Source organism: Pyxicephalus adspersus, chromosome 10 (genome assembly GCF_032062135.1).
Source record: "Pyxicephalus adspersus chromosome 10, UCB_Pads_2.0, whole genome shotgun sequence".
Taxonomy (NCBI): Eukaryota; Metazoa; Chordata; class Amphibia; order Anura; family Pyxicephalidae; genus Pyxicephalus; species Pyxicephalus adspersus.
This window is the reverse complement of record NC_092867.1, coordinates 55,334,391-55,351,405: the sequence shown is the minus strand read 5'-3', so window position 1 is coordinate 55,351,405 and position 17,015 is coordinate 55,334,391. Positions and strand designations below refer to the sequence as shown.

Here is a 17,015-nt window from a genome sequence, read left to right as displayed (position 1 = left end):
CATGAGTGATTATAAGTAATTTTCAACAACAAATGTGTACTGTAGTCTTCTTCATGGAAAAATAAGACATCCCCCTGAAAATAAGACCTAGGGCATATTTTGGCATTTCAAAAATATAAGACAGTGCCTTAAAATAGGGGAAACAGTATATAAATACTGTGTAGTACCAATAATAATATTAATTACTCCATCCAGTCCATAGACCCCCTTCTCTTATAATAAGAAGTCTGCATGACCTCCTGTTTACTGGAAACACACTCTGCCAGCAGACCTAAACTTGCTAATTGAAATTGCTAAGAACTAAAACACCAATCCATCAGGATTTCAAGGGGTCTTTTTTGGTCTACAAGAAAAAAGCCACCACCTTGCTGCACCCTTCTCATCACCATTGTGAGCACGCGCGTAACTAGTGACCCGGAAGTAGTGAGCGACCCTGGAACGCATTACAACAGACCGGAAGTTGCTCCTCTTTCGCTTCTGAATAGGGCTTTGCAGCAGGGTAATAAACTCTAGAGCCCATTCCTAGAACAAAACGCTGCGTGTGTCTGCAACAGATTAGTTTTGTTGCTTCGGCTGCTTTTATAGCACTGTTTATATAAAGGGCTCGGTGGCCATTTTATTGTAGCCCTAAAGGAGACAGAAGTGGTAGCAGTGTGAGAATTATCCTGGTGGGGATGTGAGCCTAGAGAATGTGAACCCTGTAAGGTGGAGGTAATAATGTCTTCTTATTGTGAGAGAAGGTGGTCCCAGCACTGTCTGTGGACTGGATAGAGGGATCATGTCACCTCAACATATCATCATTTACCTGCAAGTCCTCTGATGTGTAGGACATTAGATGGTGAATTGAACTAGAGATGGGGGTGAATATAATCACTGCAGGCTCCTACACTTAAGATGTAGGTGGTGGTCAGGCTGTAGAAAACCCCCCTATGTGTACGGTCTGTAACCTAGGATGTCTTGTCAGCAATTTCCTCCGATTAGCTGTCTCCAAAGATCGGACAAACGCTTGCAAGATTATTACAGCTTGGCGTATTGTTGTCTTAGTGATGTCCATATACAAAAATATGCTTCCAAGGAGCTTGTGAGTTCATGTTGCTGCAAAATATTGAAAACACTTTGAAGTGTGTAGTGCTATGAAAAGGACAAAAATCTCCAAGAGACTGTAGTTCTGAACCTGCTGGTCAATGCTACAGAATCAGCTCATTGACATTCGATTAGGAAAGGGAGACGTGTAGAAACATCTCTCAGTTTCTCTTTAAATACTACAGCAGAGTAGATGTAGAACATATATTATTTGTAAATCAATTCAGTAGAGAATTCAGTATTATGGAGCTTCAAAAGATCCTAAATGGACCCCTATCAATTGGATTGTCCACTACAAGACTGATGTTTAAGTAGCACTGGAGGCATGGACACATTTTATTTTACATTTGTTTATTTATTGAGATATATCTTACAGTTCAAGGTTTTATTGCAGGTGGATCTGTACAAAGAAACTTTTCTTATAACTCCTAAAAAAGAGTGGGAACATAAAGAAGCACACAAGGATCTGTAGAAGAATGTCATGATGGTGGACCACCAGACCCTCACATCACCAGGTAAGAGGAGACTTTCATTTTTTTGTAAAGGAGAGAAGAGTATTGAGGATCCACCTAGATACACACATCCTCTGATATAAAGACATAGAAACAATGTATTCAGTCAGTGTGTGTGTTTCCTACAGATGGATCCAGAAATACCCCAGAGAGATGTCCCCGTTCTCTGTATTCCTGGGATTCTACACAGGAGGATCAGGAGCTCTCCCACGAAGATCAGGTAGAGGACAACAAAGGGCATAACGTGCTGATAAAAATGATTACAGTTATGATGTGAAGCATTTTGTTTTGTATTATCTTATATTAAGGATGAAAGTCTCATTAAAGTTGAAGTGAAAGAAGAAGATCTATATGTGATGGATGATGAGGATCAATGTAAGGAGGAGGAAAATCCTCCAGAGATCAGCACAGGTGAGGAATAAACACTAAATCCAGAGGAGTTATGAATTTTCCTTGTTCAATCACCACAACACTCTCTTCTTCCCCCCTCCTCTGTCATTGTGTGTCACCATCCAATAGACTTGACCAGTCTCCCCCACACACACTCTCTGGGGTCTCTCATACATCCCAGTACAGGGGGCTTCACTCTTATCTTTTTCACAGATCCCAGAAACGCTCAGAAACTGGAAGAGAAGGAAGAAGTATGCGTGAGGATTAAAGAGGAGGAAGTTCCTATAGGGATCAGTGCAGGTGAGTAATAATAATATAATATTAAAAAAAGTCCCAGTTTCTCTTTAAAAAAATGGCTGCCAGGAAAGAGGGCATTCTTTTCTTAACACTGGCAGAGAGAGTTGGATTTTTTTTCTGGGATTGTCTTTAAAGTTGTCTCTTTACCTCTATACCAAAACTTTACCATGTTGTAGTTGTAGTTATACCTGGACCAGCCTTACTTTTTCACTTATGTTTCCTCATGTTTATGAAAAAATTTGGTAAATACATAATCCCTATTTAATGTTCAGTGTTGCATTATATAAACCCAGTTTATTATTATTAACCACCCGGGCGGTTAGCCCGACCTTGGTTCGGGGTAAGTAAACGTGCTACTATCGTTTATCCCGAACCAACGTCGGGGTAGCTAAAAATATAAACAAGCGTTATATTGCAATCCGATTGTCATACAACATTGTATGACAATCGGATTACAACTGAAAAAAAAATACTTACCTTGTCCCCGCAGCTCCTCCGGACACGTCTGTCCTCTTCTTTCTTTATCCGGCGTGTGCAGTGACGATCTCCGGGGTTTCCCGGTGACGTCGCTGTATGCATCGGTGCGGGCAGGAGGCGGGGCGGGAAATTTAAATAACTTCGTATTGAACTCAATGCAAAAAAGCTGTATTGAGTCCAATTCAAAGAAATCTTTATATAATATATATATAATTGTATTATATATATATATATATATATATATATAGATAGATATATATATATATATATATATATATTTATTATATAAGCTACTGTACAGGTACATTACATTATACACTATTTTTTTTTTTAAGTTTTATAAAAAAAAAATGTATTATTAAATGTATAAAATTTTGGACATATTTCGGTGTGTTATGCGGTAATTCGGTGAATTATAAGTAATTATTGAGTAATTTGGTGAAATATAGCCTACAATCTAAAATAAATTTCCATGCAAAAAATGTAACACTTTTTGCATGGAAGTACGGAAGTTCAGAAAGAATTAGAACACCCGGCATTCGTTTACGCGTCGCTCCACGATTCCTGATGATGTCAGTGCATGCGCCCGTCGACGGGGGTCGTAGCGGGAAATTCAAATATTTTGTATTGGATTCAATACAAAGTCCTGTATCCAATCCAATACAAAATAATACAAAATATATTTATGTGGTTTTGTCTATAGGTATGTGAAGTTGGACTGTTTTAAAATTTACCACACTAGGGAGGTGTTTTAGAAAAAAATATAACTATACAGTATACCGAATTATTGTATTTTCAGTATTTTTGTTTTATTTATGTATACTTGTTTAAGCTGATTTTTGTGTTTTTTATTTAATTTTATTAAAAGTATTTTTTACATGATTGTATGTTTCAAACTTTTTTTATATTCATGATATCTACTAGACCCTTGTTCGGACATATTTCTGTAAGTTACAGGTCTACAATTTAAAAAAAAATTTCATGAAAAACAGTGTACCGATTTCGGACATCAGTGAAACGCCCAGGTGGTTAATATTAATAATACTAATAAAAAATAATAATTTACAGAAAAGGTTATTTTATCCTGTTACATGTTCCACACATCATTGCTCCCTTGAGCTATGCCCGTCTGAAGAATTTCTGTATTCTGTTCTTTCAGAGGTGTCAAATGTCTGATCCCTTGTCTAGCGCTGTGTTTTTTTAGTTGGGGCCTACATAAACTAAACAGTAGCATCACACTACCTGTAGACAGGAAGAAAAGCACATAGTGGGGGACACAAGCAAGTAAAGACCATAGGAAAGGGTGATGGGACAGGTGAGTATAGGAGGTCTTCCTTTGCAAGTGGCCTGTGCAAATTTTAATTTTTTTATGAACACCGCCTATCTGTGTTGAGAAAATATTTTTCCCAGTCATGAAAAAAAAATTAGTAATTACTGTATTTGGAAGTCTCATTGTGATAAATTACCCAAGGATTGTTTTTACTTTCATTTATAAAGCCTATCCAGTAATGAGGCTTTACTGGGATGCTGTAGTATTTGCTAAAGGGTTCCCCTTTAGTATTGTACATTTTTACTGCATGCCAGCCTTGTAGAGACCTAGTGATTAATGGTTTTAGAGACATCATTGGTTACATAAAGATATTCACATGGTTACATGGAGATACTCACTTTACAGTGAACATATTGTAGCATTTGTCTCTACATATAAACCATTAAGAAGCTTTTTTGTCTTGACTTTTTTGAATTGATGTCTTCATTTGTGTTCTGAGGATTCCTCAGATGAACAGCAGGAGCTCCCTCAGGGGGATCAGGTAGATGGAATTCATGTACTAGGGAGGAAGTTTGGTAATGTTTTTAAGTCAGCTCTCTGTGTTCATGTGCTGACTGTGATCTGTTATAATTTGTTATTTCTACATACCTTGAGGTCAGCCTCCTGCAACTGATGGTAGGGAACTCTGTATCCACCCCAATAATAACCCCAATGCAAAGGAATGCATGTGATAAGTGGTGCATATGTGCAGTGGATGTATGTTCCATTAAGAGCTGTTTATGAGCAATCTCAATGCAGCATTATTAGAACCACGCATTAAAGGTCTCCAGAGCAGTGCTAAAGGTGTTTTACACTGGTGGTTTTACCGAAAGATGAGGACGCTTTAAAGGACAACCTCAGTAATCCTGGTTCTCTCTTTAGCTATCTACCTGTTGTTCAGGTTTAATGAACTTCTTCCATGGAATCTACAATATGCAGTGTTCTCCCTGGAATTTTTTTTAATCTGGGTGGGGAGAAGCTGTAGCCAAGTGGTTACTGAAAAGAGCCGGTGGTACACCCAGCTTCATTTTGGCCAGATTTTAGCAGCATGTTGGGATAATAGGAAACAGATTGCTCAGAACCTCCCAGCTTCTGGGATATATTGATCAGTTTCACATAAGGGTGTGTTAGTCTTTAGTTGTATAGTTTCTTTTTACTTTTCACTTTTTGTATTTCGTTTGGGGTTACTAAGGATCAAAATGGAATTAAAGTTGAAGTAAAAGAAGAAGCAGAGTCATATGTGAGGGGCGATGACATGCGTAAGAAAGGAATTCCTCCAGAAATTGACTCTGGTTAGTAACAAAAACTGAATCCAAAAGTGTCCCAAATTCTCCTAGTCTGGTAGCTCCTAAAAATGTGTTCTATTCCCCATTCCTGTCCCTTAAAAGTTTTTACTGATGGGTTTTGGTAGTGTGATAATAGAATTATTTTTGCAGGTAGAATTATTTTTGCAGGTGCAGGTGCAATTAACCTCCTAATTAACTGTAGTAGACCTCCTTTGGATCCCCAGTTGGCCTCTTCTGGACTTCTACTTGACTTCCTCTGGTCCTGCAGATGACCTCCCCTTAACCTACAGTTGACCTCCCTTGAACATGGGGTTTACTTTTTTTGGCTTATCACCCAATATATGAAATCAGAAGCATATGCAATGCTATGACTATACAAAGAGAGTTGTAACTAAAAACCTGGTTAAAGCATTCCCTTTAAGAATTTGTACTCTTTGTGTTCCAATACAAAACTGAACAAAATGCAACACAGTTTTTTTTAAATCTCCTCTTTATAGAACTTTTCTATAGAGTTTAGCATAAGCCATTTTTGTTTTCTCATAGATGGACAATATCGGAGGTACAACCTTACAACTGATTCTACAAGAAAAAACACTGTTACACTAAATCTTCATCCATCACGTCACAGTCTGGGTTTATCATCTGCTTACCATCCAGGTGGCTGGGATGACATATACCCTTGTTCGGAGTGCAGGAAACGTTTTACCCAAAGAGCAGAGCTAATCTCCCACCAACAGAGTCATACTATAGAGAAGCCGTATCCGTGTCCCGATTGTGGAAAGTGTTTTGCACATAAGTTTATTCTCAGAAGACATCAGAAGAGTCACAGCAGTGATCGACCATTTTCTTGTTCAGAGTGTGGAAAAGGTTTTATCCAGAAGTCAGCCCTTGCCAGACATCAAAGGACCCACTCAGGTGAGAAGCCATACTCCTGTTCCGAATGCGGCAAATGTTTTGCCCAGAAATCATCCCTCATTACCCACGAGAAATTTCACACGGGGGAGGAGTCGTATTCATGCTCAGAATGTGGCAAGTGTTTTTCTCAGAGACGATATCTCATTAATCACGAACGAGTCCACACAGGTGAAAGGCCGTTTTCCTGTTCGGGGTGTGGTAAATGTTTTAGGCAGAAATCAGTTCTTGATGCCCACGAGAGAATCCACAGGGATGAGAAGCCATTTTCCTGTTCCGAGTGTGGGAAGTGCTTTACACAGATTGGGCATCTTATTTTACACCAAAGATCCCACACAGGAGAGAGACCCTATTCCTGTACAGAGTGTGGGAAAAGCTTTTCATCCAGGGCTCTTCTCATCACGCACCAGAGAATCCACACTGGTGAGAAGCCCTATTCATGTTCAGAATGCGGAAAATCTTTTACAGGGCGGTCCAACCTTGCCACGCATAAAAAAATCCACACTGGAGATCGCCCCTACTCTTGCTCCGAATGTGGCAGGGGCTTTACCAACAAGTCTGGGTTGGTTAAACATCATCAAGTCCACACTGGGGTTCAGCCATATTCATGTTCGGAATGTGGGAAAAGGTTTTCAAAAAAATTGTCCCTTATGTCACATTTAAGTTCACACAGGGATCTTGAATGAGAATGCAGTAGCTGAGTAGGTGTACTGGGAAATACCTCTGATTTTACAGACGTACACTATACAGGGCTTGTGATGGTCATTTTGGAAAATACCATTAGTCACAGGGTACCCATAGGAATCCCTGATCTACTATTTCAATAGAGAACACCGCAGAAAGTGTCTGTTTTTGGACATTTTCTCTCTAATTAAAACATGAATCAAACAAAATGAGGTGGAGGAGTCACCAGTTTTACTTTCCAACTGCATAGATTGCAGCTTCAGCTGCTGAAATCTGTACACACTCTGGGAAAAAAAAACAAGTGACAGATGCCCACAGGACCAGGGGATCTGTGCCTTTGTTTGTGTCACCCGCCCCACATTCCTCTGCAGCCAGCAGGAACAGCAGCCCTGTTCATGGATCCAGTCTACTGGTCACTTCCTGGTCTGAGTTTGTTATCCTCTGAGAGCTGTCTACTTACCCCAGAGAACCAAAATGTTCCGCAAAAGCACTTCATCTGCTGGCAGAAGTGTAAACCCCACCTGAGCTGCCTCAGTTCCAGTACACCCTCTGGTAGTGGGTTCTCTTACCTGCTGATCATGTGATTCCCATTTACCAAATGACCTCTCTTACAAAAGGAAATGACTGGCGACAGGAAGTTGTCTGAACAAGGAGTTCTTTTTGGCTTTTTCCCAGGTTCCAGTTGCTCCCGTCCGTGTTTCCTGTTGCTGATTGTCTTGTGTACCCTTGACTACTCCTGATCGCTGGATGCCTCAATCTTTGGCTTTTCTCGACTACTCCTGTTTGCCGCCTGCCCCGACCTTTGGCTTGTCTGACCACGCGCCTGTCTCTTGTTCCGAAACCATGCTTTATTCCTGTCTGTCAGCATTCACCAGCCTCTGTGCTCATGGGGGCTGCAACCTGTCAACAGCCTGCAGCCTAACATCGTGACCTCTAGAGACCTTGGAGAAGACTGGGCTGTTGCTTAGACTCTGCACCTCATGCACACCTCAGCCAACTGGGCTGGTGACACAGAGGGTCCACCACCCTGCCTTCTGGCATAATGACAAAGAGTGCCAACTGCTGGCTGAATATGACAATGCAATGTATTTTGTATGCAGCATTTCATACTCACTTTAAAAATGTGAAATCTTTTAAATTTTTTTTTTTTTATCCAACCACAAAAATATATGTTTATGTTTGAAAAATTAAAATAACTATTCATTGATTCTGTCAATTTCTTTCCTACTCTTGTGTTCAATGACAGTGCTAACTGTAGGTTACAAATGCCATGGTAAAACCATTATGCCAAGCTGATAACTTACTGGGACAGCAGGCATGCCTTGGCATCATTGGCCAACACATCTCTGCCTCCAGAAGTGATAAAAGCATCAAAGGGTTGTGGGAGTTGTAATCCTAGGTAGATAGTTCAGATATCCAGGAAGCAAGCATCCTTTGATCCCTTCCATCAGCCATGATCTCAGAAGCACATAGTCTCAGTGATGATGTCAAAAATAAGGTATTTAACAAGAAAGTAGGGTTTCCTGTATTCAGCCATAAGGGGAGGAATATAAAAGGAAACATTACAATAGAAAACATGTCTATAAATGGTTGAAAATATGGTATATACCTAAATATACAGCAAGCTTTTCACATGTTTTATTGGCATTTCTTCCGATTACTGATTTTAATGCTAACACTAATGGCTTTATTTTGTAGCCTAGGTTTATACTTGAGTCATTGAAGCTTTCCTGTTAAAAAAAAAAGTGTCTTTGTTTATATTCAAGTATATATGAAGGGTTAGTTTAAGAAAAGAGAGTAGATCTGGTAAAACTTGGCAGATCTTGGAAGGTATTACCAATGAAACAGTTCCAAAGTGAAAAAAAAGGTAGACCGAGGTTATAAAACAGTGTTTCTCATGTCATTTGCAATCCCTATTTAATGTACAGCGCTGCGTAATATGTTGGCGCTATATAAATCCTGTTTAATAATAATAATAACCAGGGTTCCTCCAGAGGTTGCTATGGTTTCCTTGTGCAATAAGCAATCTGTGACCCTCAGGTCAGTTTAACTGACACCAATGATCCTTTTGGCTATCTGTAAGGGTGATATCCGCCCCACTGACCACCACACTAATGTACTGTGAGCAAACATCTAGCCAAAAATACCAAGATAAAACTACAGCTTATAAAAAGGATAAAATAACAATAACTGCTTTTGACAGATTTTACCAGGTGTTGTGTTTGTGTTGTTAGATACATTTAGTCTAGAGCCCCTGCAGTCACCACTATATGTCCTCATTGTTCCTGGTTAAGGCTTAACCCTTAAAATTTTAAAGATCATTTGAAAAGATGGTACTATGTTAAACTTATAGAAGATTTTTAGTGATTGGCTGATTGGTAGCCTTATTAATGGGCATAGCATGTGTAGAGACCCACAAACTCAGAACAGGGATTTTGGGAACACCTCACAATGGGCATAGCAGTCCTTAGTACTTAGAGAGCAGATTTTACCAACAGCCAGAGACAGAAAAAATCACATTTAATATGATGAGTAAAACTCCTAATACCAAGGTCCTGTTTATTTACTGCTTAAGTATTAGCTGGATCCATTCCATCTGTCTGATTTTGTAAACCTCAAAAACCGATGGAAGGATTCTGTTCTGATTGTCTTATCCAAAAATGGATGTTGGCTTTGCCAATGTACAGAGGGTGACGGGCACAGGGTTTCATAGACCAAAGTCAGTGTTCTCATCAATCAGTCTCTAAAATTAGTAATGACTGGTGTGTCTGTTATTTCAATGGCCGAACAACAGTGTGCAACAAGTTCATTGATGTGAATTCACAGGAGAGAGCAGTGTTAATATGAGAGTAATGAAGATGAGCTAATACACAGATTTATTTAGAGATCATACCAAATTTAGTGACTCTCCAGGAACTTGCCTTCAAGCTGCTGCTGAATGAAAGAGTAGGTATGTCTTGAACAATCACATTAGTTCTGCTCGGCTGATGCATCTCTGCTGTTGGAATCAAAAATAATCCCTGTACCATGCCAGAGGATAGGTTCCCACAAGCCCAGATGACTGAGAATAGGAGCTCAAAATCTAGTGTAAATATGTATAGTGTATGGTCAGCTTCTTATACACATTAAGCAGAAGGACATCCCATGGTAGTAAAACATGTCTTGATGTCAGGTGGAGTAATTCATTTACCATGCTTCAATGTAAACAAAAAATTCCTCTGTGATGGTCAGCAAACGTAAAAATGCATCAGTGGAAATCCTATATACTGAACGAAAGATGTAATTATGCATGGACCCAACCTGCCAGAGGGATACACAGAGGGATATTATTTCAGTACAAGGTGGCGTCATTACCAGAACTCACCACCAGATGTCCTCAGAGTGGAGTGCTGGAATACACAGAGGGATTTTATTTCAGTACAAGGTGGCGTCATTGCCAGAACTTACCACCTGATGTCCTCAGAGTAGAGTGCTGTAATAATATACACAAACTGCCAGTTGTGTTATAGGAATACACCCGTAAACCCCCCATTCTCAAAGGAATCGTAAATCCAAGAATGACAATCACTTGCAATCATGGAGGGTGGAGCGTCCTGGGAAAGTTTTCATTTAATTGAATATATTTGTACTAAAATTAACCAATTTATAAAAATACAATTGAGGTTTATTTTTGTTATATCAATAAGTCCCTTTATATCATTTATTTGTTGTTTCCAATTTACTTTATTTAACCCTTTGCACTCCGATATTTTTTTAGTTATGAGTGCAGCAACTCCAAGACATTTTGGACTTAAATGATATAACAATTACACACAAAAATGCAAACAATCTGCAAATCATACACAAACATAAATATGTCATACATACATCACCACAATACATAGGTAAACATACACACATTTATACACACAGCACTGTATTACACACATAAACCTACAATCCGCACATTATACACAATCATACACATAACACCACTGACATAGCCGCACCATACATACAATCACAAACCACCACCCCTTTAGTTACTAACATCATTACAAATTAAACAGTGAAGCTCTCCTTGTCTATCCTGTTGCCTATAGTGTGCACAGAAGGAAGGTAGATAGGGCCTGGTGCTGATGGATGGTAGGAAGACATTGGTGCTGATAGACAGTGGTCAGAACCTGGTTCATTAGAAACTGCAGCAAGTCAGATAGAACCTGCATCATTTTCTGGCTACAGGATGCCCAGTATCATCTGTGCTATTCCTCCCCAGCATGACTATTACTGGCCTACCTTTTTCATTCATTGGAGTTCAGCTTTTCCAGTCATCAAGCTCTGAGAACCCCAAGATGCCTGATATTAATAATATTATTTATTATTATTAATACATAGTATTTCTATAGCACCATCATATTACACAGCGCTGTACAAAGTCCATAGTTGTGACACTAACTGTCCTTCAATGAGGCTCACGAACTAATGTCCCTACCATAATAACAGTCATGTCATTAATGTAGTTTAAGGTCAATTTTGGGGGAAAGCCAATTAACCTAACTGCATGTTTTTGGGATGTGGGATGAAAACCCACCAGACACATGGAGAACCTGCAAACTCAATGCAGATAGTGCCCTGGCCGGGATTCAAACCTTGGAAGAGTGCTAACCTCCGGGCCACCATGCTAGCCAGAAATATCTCTTCTTCGCCTTTCTCTGATTTTGTTTCACCTTAGTTACTGGGGCTTGACTTCTGGATGAACCCTGGAAACTGTCAGTAAGGCAGGAAAATTGAAATTGGTGGAACATAGCCATAAAGTCAGTGGCAGTCTAAAGCTGTGATGTTGAAAGCCCCTTCCTCCTGTTGGATCACCACTTCCTGTAATCAGAAGCCCCACTTCCTGTCTCCCTCCTGCCTCCTTCAGTTTCAAAGGAAGAGATCACTATTGTTTACAACTGCCAGCATGTATTGAAGGGACACTAGGCCAAAAAGGGCAGATCTCTGTATCTGGGCATCCTAGGTAGGGGGTCAAATATGTGACTATGCTCCTATGTGTATGTACTTGCTTTAAATTCTCAAGCCAACTTTTTGGATGTGTTGAATGGATGAGTGAAGAAGGATTAGTACTGTCTAGAAAACAAATGACAGTGACAACAAATACTGATCGTCAGTCAAAACCAGAAATCTTTATTGACTGCACAACCCATAATCAGGTTCCACTTTCCAGTGCCTCCAGTCTTTTGTAGCAGTTGTGATGTAAAGTGAGGGAGGACCTCTTTGAGTACTTTATCTCACACTTGGAACAAACATGCATGCTATCAACTGTGTGGACTTTCTTGTGTCAAATCAGATCTGACTTCTGGGGAAAGCCTTTGCCACACTCAGAACATGTAAAGAGTTGATTGTGGATCTTGCGATGAACCTTCAAGTATGGTCGGCGAACCACTTCCCACATTCTGAACATATGTATGGTTTTTCCCCTAGGTGAACATGTTCATGTTTGATCAGGGATGTTTGCTGGGAGAAACTTTTCCTGCACTTGGCACATGAATAAGGTTTTTCTCCTGTGTGGGTCCACTGATGAGAAGTCAGACTTCCCATTTGGGTGAAACTCTTTCCACATTCAGAACAAGTGAAAGGTCTCTCTCCTGTATGTGTTCTCTGATGATGAACAAGGTTGGATCTTTGTGTGAATAATTTCCCACATTCAGAACAGGGATATGGCTTGTTGGTGGCATGGATTTTCTCATAGTCAGTGAGCTATGCTTTGTCAGTAAATCCTCTCCCCCATTCGGAGCAGCAATAAGGCTTTTCCCCTGTGTGAAGTCTCTGGTGCGCTATGAAGGTCCATAAGCGGGAAAGACATTTGCCACATTCGGAACAGGTAAATGGTTTCCCAGACGTGTGAACCCTCTGATGATAAAGAAGATGTGATTTGCAGGTGAATCTTTTGCCGCATTCTACAAAAGGATAGGGTCGCTCCCCTATGTGGACTCGCCTGTGTGAGTAAAGGTTTGATTTCTGAGGAAAACATTTGCCACAGTCTGGACATGGAAATGGCTTGTTGGCAGGATGAGTTTTTTTGGTTTTCACTGAGCTCTGCTCTATCAATAAAACTTCTCTTGAAGTTGGAATACCGGTACTCATCAGACCTTTTATGGACCATATGATTGGAGGAAAAAGGTGCACAATCAAGAGGACACCTTATATGTGTAGAGAAATCAGATTTTTGGTTGGCAAAATGAGGTTCTGAACGATGATTTGAGGTGATGGGGTCTTCATTTGAAGAGTTGGATGTGATGTCACCATCTTCACCATCTAGAGGGACGAGACATGTTTCATCACTGGTATGTTTGTGTCCTCCATCTGGAGAAGATACAAAAGTAAATGATACCAATGATCCTTTTGGCTATCTGTAAGGGTGACATTCTTTCCAATGGCTACTAATATAAAAGGAATTGTTCCCATTAAACATTACACCAATGTACTGTGAGCTATGGAAATAATAATTATAGAAGGGGTTCAGTAATCATAGAAGGGGTTCCCTGAAGACCAGAAAGTTATTTTAAGGGTTACATCTTAAAACTTAAGAAATACTAAATCATCCCAAGATGAATTTATTTTCAGTCAACCACACAGCTTTTCCCTTTTCAGAGCAGCAGTCACTGTACTGCTTGGCTTGCAAGAGTTAAGGTGTCTGTCCACCCAAAAGTGATATTCTATCTGGTGTGCTGAGTCAGTCCTGGTCCCGTCTAGATTTAGAAAGTGATTTGTGTTTAGAAGGGAGTGCACAGAACCTCTGCATATGTCCCACTCTTACAGGAGCTAAGATGAAAACTGATGACAAAGACCCCCCCCCCCCCATTCTCTTAACAAGACTGCAAGAAGAATCAAATCCATTTATTATTTTAGCTTTTATATCCAGGCAAATGGGCTGGCTTCAATTCTGATTTCAATGGAGTTGTCAAACATGTTTGTGTCACTGATAATTGTCAGGGGACAGTCCACTCAAATGTGTTATTTATGGGTCTGGCAGGCTTGATCAGCCCCTGGTTTCTTATATGACTTGGATACTCCAATAGTGAGCTCTCCTTTTCGTAATTCCCAGCTCTATCCCTGACTACCTGGTAGTTACAATATAGGAAAAGCAGGTCGTCCCCCCTATCTTTCACTTCTAGAAATATAGGTATGGCTACCCATGGAAATGTTAATAGCAAATAGGAAATGAAAGAAAGAGACTGGGTTTGCGACCGTGGTTTTAGAAAACAGTAATTATGTATTTATGCTTAGATTCATACATAATTAAACAAACATCACATGAAAATACCCCAGCCCATTACATCACCAGCCCATTACATCTCCATGTGTTGGAGTTCGACACACTATTCATTAAGTCACTAGTGATTTATTGGATGCACCATTAAGTCTTTTTACCCAACGCGTTTCGCCAGTATAGGCTTCCTCAGGGGTATGTGGTAATGACTTTCTCGGTCTGTATAATGAATACAATATGGAGATAGTAGATTTACATTTGTGAGTTACATAATGTTGATATAAGATTGTATACTTTGAATCATAACTAAATATATGAAATGCACATATGACAATTCTATCAGGTAATAGAGATGAGAGAGATGTATATTGATTACACATATAGATATAGAGACATGTATTGTTATAATCGTATGTTATATGCCTCAAGCACAAACTATTTGTACATTGAAAATAGGATCCCCAACACTCATGGCACACATACTTTGAGAATAACACCAATACATGTCTTTATATCTATATATGTAATCAATATATACATATATATATATATATATATATATATATACACAAACTACTGCATATATGTTTTTATTTTTAATGTGAATATATTTAGGAATGTATCTCTATTACCTGATTGAATTTTCAAATGTGCATTTCATATATCTAGTTATGATGTAAAGTATACAATCTTATCAATATTGTGTAATTTACAAATGTTTATCTACTATCTCCATATTGTATTCACCATACAGACCGAGAAGGTCATTACCACATACCCATGAGGAAGCCTATACTGGCGAAACGTGTCGGGTAAAAAGACTAAACAATGCATCTAATAAATCACTAGTGATTTATTGTATAGTGTATCGAACTCCAACCCATGATTTAATGGTCTGGTGTATTTTCATGTGATGTTTGTTTAATTATGTATGAATCTAAGCATAAATACATAATTACTGTTTTCTAAAACCATGGCCGCAAACACTGCCTCTTTCTTTCATTTCTTATTTGCTACCTGGTAGTTACTAACCAACCCATGTGTGTCCTAGCTCCTCCTATGACATTCTCCATGATCCAGCAGGGATGGTGGGCGCTTCCTGAAAGGGACACCGAAAGTATTGCAAAGCCAGGAACTCTGCAGAAATCTTTCCAACAGCCCCAGAGAGAACAAGGAAGATCTGGAATTCTTCTGGATTCAGTGTTTATTACTCACCTGTCCTGATCTCAGGAGGAATTTCCTTCTCACACAGACCATCACCTATCACAGATGGATCTTCTGCTTCCTCCTTCACTTCAACATTTCTTTGATATTCAGCCTGAAAGACAAAAAAATATTATTAACTCATTAGATCATCTACATGTGCCAACTAATGTGTCTCTCAGGCTGCCTGATCTCTATGGTTGATGTCCAGCTTAAAGAGAACCTGTAAGCAATCCTTTTTTTTATGTGAGTGCAGAAAATAAACTTAGCCAGAAAAAAAGAAACCTAATGTACCCACCACAAATAGGAACTGATAAGCTACAATTTATTTCATTTCTCTTTTTGCATTTAGATAAACTCAAATAAGAATCTGGCACTGCCAGCTCTTCTCATTGCCATGTTACACCCCTGAAAGACTCACCATGCAGCCCAGATTAGCTTCCTTCTTCCTCTTTGCCATCAAGGTAAGCACACAATTAAACTAAACTGTTTGGTTTTTGATCATTAGTGGTGAGCAGCTACTATGTGGTCTAAGAACAAGACACATACAGCTACATTTAGGTCCATAAATATTTGGACAGAGACAACTTTTTTCTAATTTTGGTTCTGTACATTACCACAATAAATTTTAAATGAAACAACTCAGATGCAGTTGAACTGCAGACCTTCAGCTTTAACTCAGTGGGTTGATCAGAAAATGCATAAAAATGTGAGGAACTAAAGCCTTTTTTAACACAATCACTTCATTTCAGAGGCTCAAAAGTAATTGGACAAATTAAAAAGCTGAAAATAAAATGTTTATTTGCATTATTAGGTTGCAAACCCTTTGCTGGCAATAACAGCCTGTAGTGTTGAACTCATGGACATCACCATATGCTGGATCAGGTGACTGACTTGGCCATTTAAGAATATTCCACTTCATTGCTTTAATAAACTCCTGGGTTGCTTTGGCTGTGTGTTTTGAGGTCATTGTCCATCTGTATTATAATATACCTCCCAATCAATGTGACTGCATTTAGCTTGATTTGAGCAGACAGTATGTCTCTGAACACCTCAGAATTCATGCGGCTGCTTCTGTCCTGTGTCACATCATCGATAAACACTAGTTTCCCAGTGCCACTGGCAGTCATGCACGCCCAAGCCATCACACTGCCTCCGCCATGTTTTACAGATGATGTGCTATGCTTTGGATCATGAGCTGTTCCATGCCTTCTTTATACTTTTTTCTTGCCATCATTCTGGTAAAGGTTTATCTTGGTTTCATCTGTCCAAAGAATATTTTTCTAGAACTGTGCTGGATTTTTTAGATGTTTTTGAGCAAAGTCCAATCCAGCCTTTCTATTCTTGAGGCTTATGAGAGACTTGCACCTTGCAGTGCACCATCTGTATTTACTTTTATGCTATGGATATCAATACGCCTACTTTCTGGGGAGTGTTGTTCACTTGGTTGGCTGTTGGGACGGGGTTTCTCTTCACCATGGAATTGATTCTGAGATCATCCACCATTGTTGTCTTCCGTGGACGTCCAGGTCTTTTGGCGTGGCTACCCTGTTTCCCCGATTATAAGGCACTGTCTTATATTTTTTGAAATGCCAAAATATGCCCTAGGTCTT

At 39.4% G+C, this 17,015-nt stretch overlaps 2 protein-coding genes across 6 annotated transcripts in view; one reads left to right on the top strand and one right to left on the bottom strand.

Moving 5' to 3' along the window:
* The first annotated feature begins 533 nt into the window (after positions 1 to 533).
* On the top strand, positions 534 to 8,157 carry LOC140339755 (uncharacterized). 2 transcript variants are annotated; one of them, XM_072424634.1, is made up of 6 exons: positions 534 to 711; positions 1,478 to 1,598; positions 1,724 to 1,815; positions 1,904 to 2,006; positions 2,199 to 2,285; positions 5,898 to 8,157. In XM_072424634.1, the coding sequence occupies exons 2-6, from the start codon at positions 1,565 to 1,567 to the stop codon at positions 6,950 to 6,952; spliced, it is 1,371 nt and encodes a 456-aa protein (XP_072280735.1). In that variant the 5' UTR covers positions 534 to 711; positions 1,478 to 1,564; the 3' UTR covers positions 6,953 to 8,157. The 2 variants fall into 2 exon arrangements, with proteins under 2 accessions (XP_072280735.1, XP_072280736.1); XM_072424635.1 differs by lacking the exon at positions 534 to 711 and adding an exon at positions 775 to 1,081.
* Positions 8,158 to 12,011: 3,854 nt separating this feature from the next.
* Positions 12,012 to 17,015, bottom strand: part of LOC140339765 (gastrula zinc finger protein XlCGF66.1-like) — an 11,741-nt gene continuing 6,737 nt past the window's right edge. For all 4 annotated transcript variants that reach the window (XM_072424666.1, XM_072424669.1, XM_072424667.1 and 1 more), the window contains 2 exons: positions 15,415 to 15,517; positions 12,012 to 13,292 (listed from right to left, as the gene is read on the bottom strand). Coding sequence is in view for 1 of the 4 variants with exons in the window: in XM_072424669.1 (XP_072280770.1) it covers positions 15,513 to 15,517 (5 nt within the window). In the remaining 3 variants the exon portion in view is untranslated. The remainder of the gene's footprint in view (positions 13,293 to 15,414; positions 15,518 to 17,015) is intronic.

Bases quoted from the DNA above. Each gene is read 5' to 3' on its own strand.
- LOC140339755 (XM_072424634.1), top strand. From the start codon at position 1,565: ATGATGGTGGACCACCAGACCCTCACATCACCAG. The intron at 1,599-1,723 runs GTAAGAGGAGAC...TGTTTCCTACAG, and splicing joins CCAGACCCTCACATCACCAG to ATGGATCCAGAAATACCCCA. The intron at 2,286-5,897 runs GTGAGTAATAAT...GTTTTCTCATAG, and splicing joins TCCTATAGGGATCAGTGCAG to ATGGACAATATCGGAGGTAC.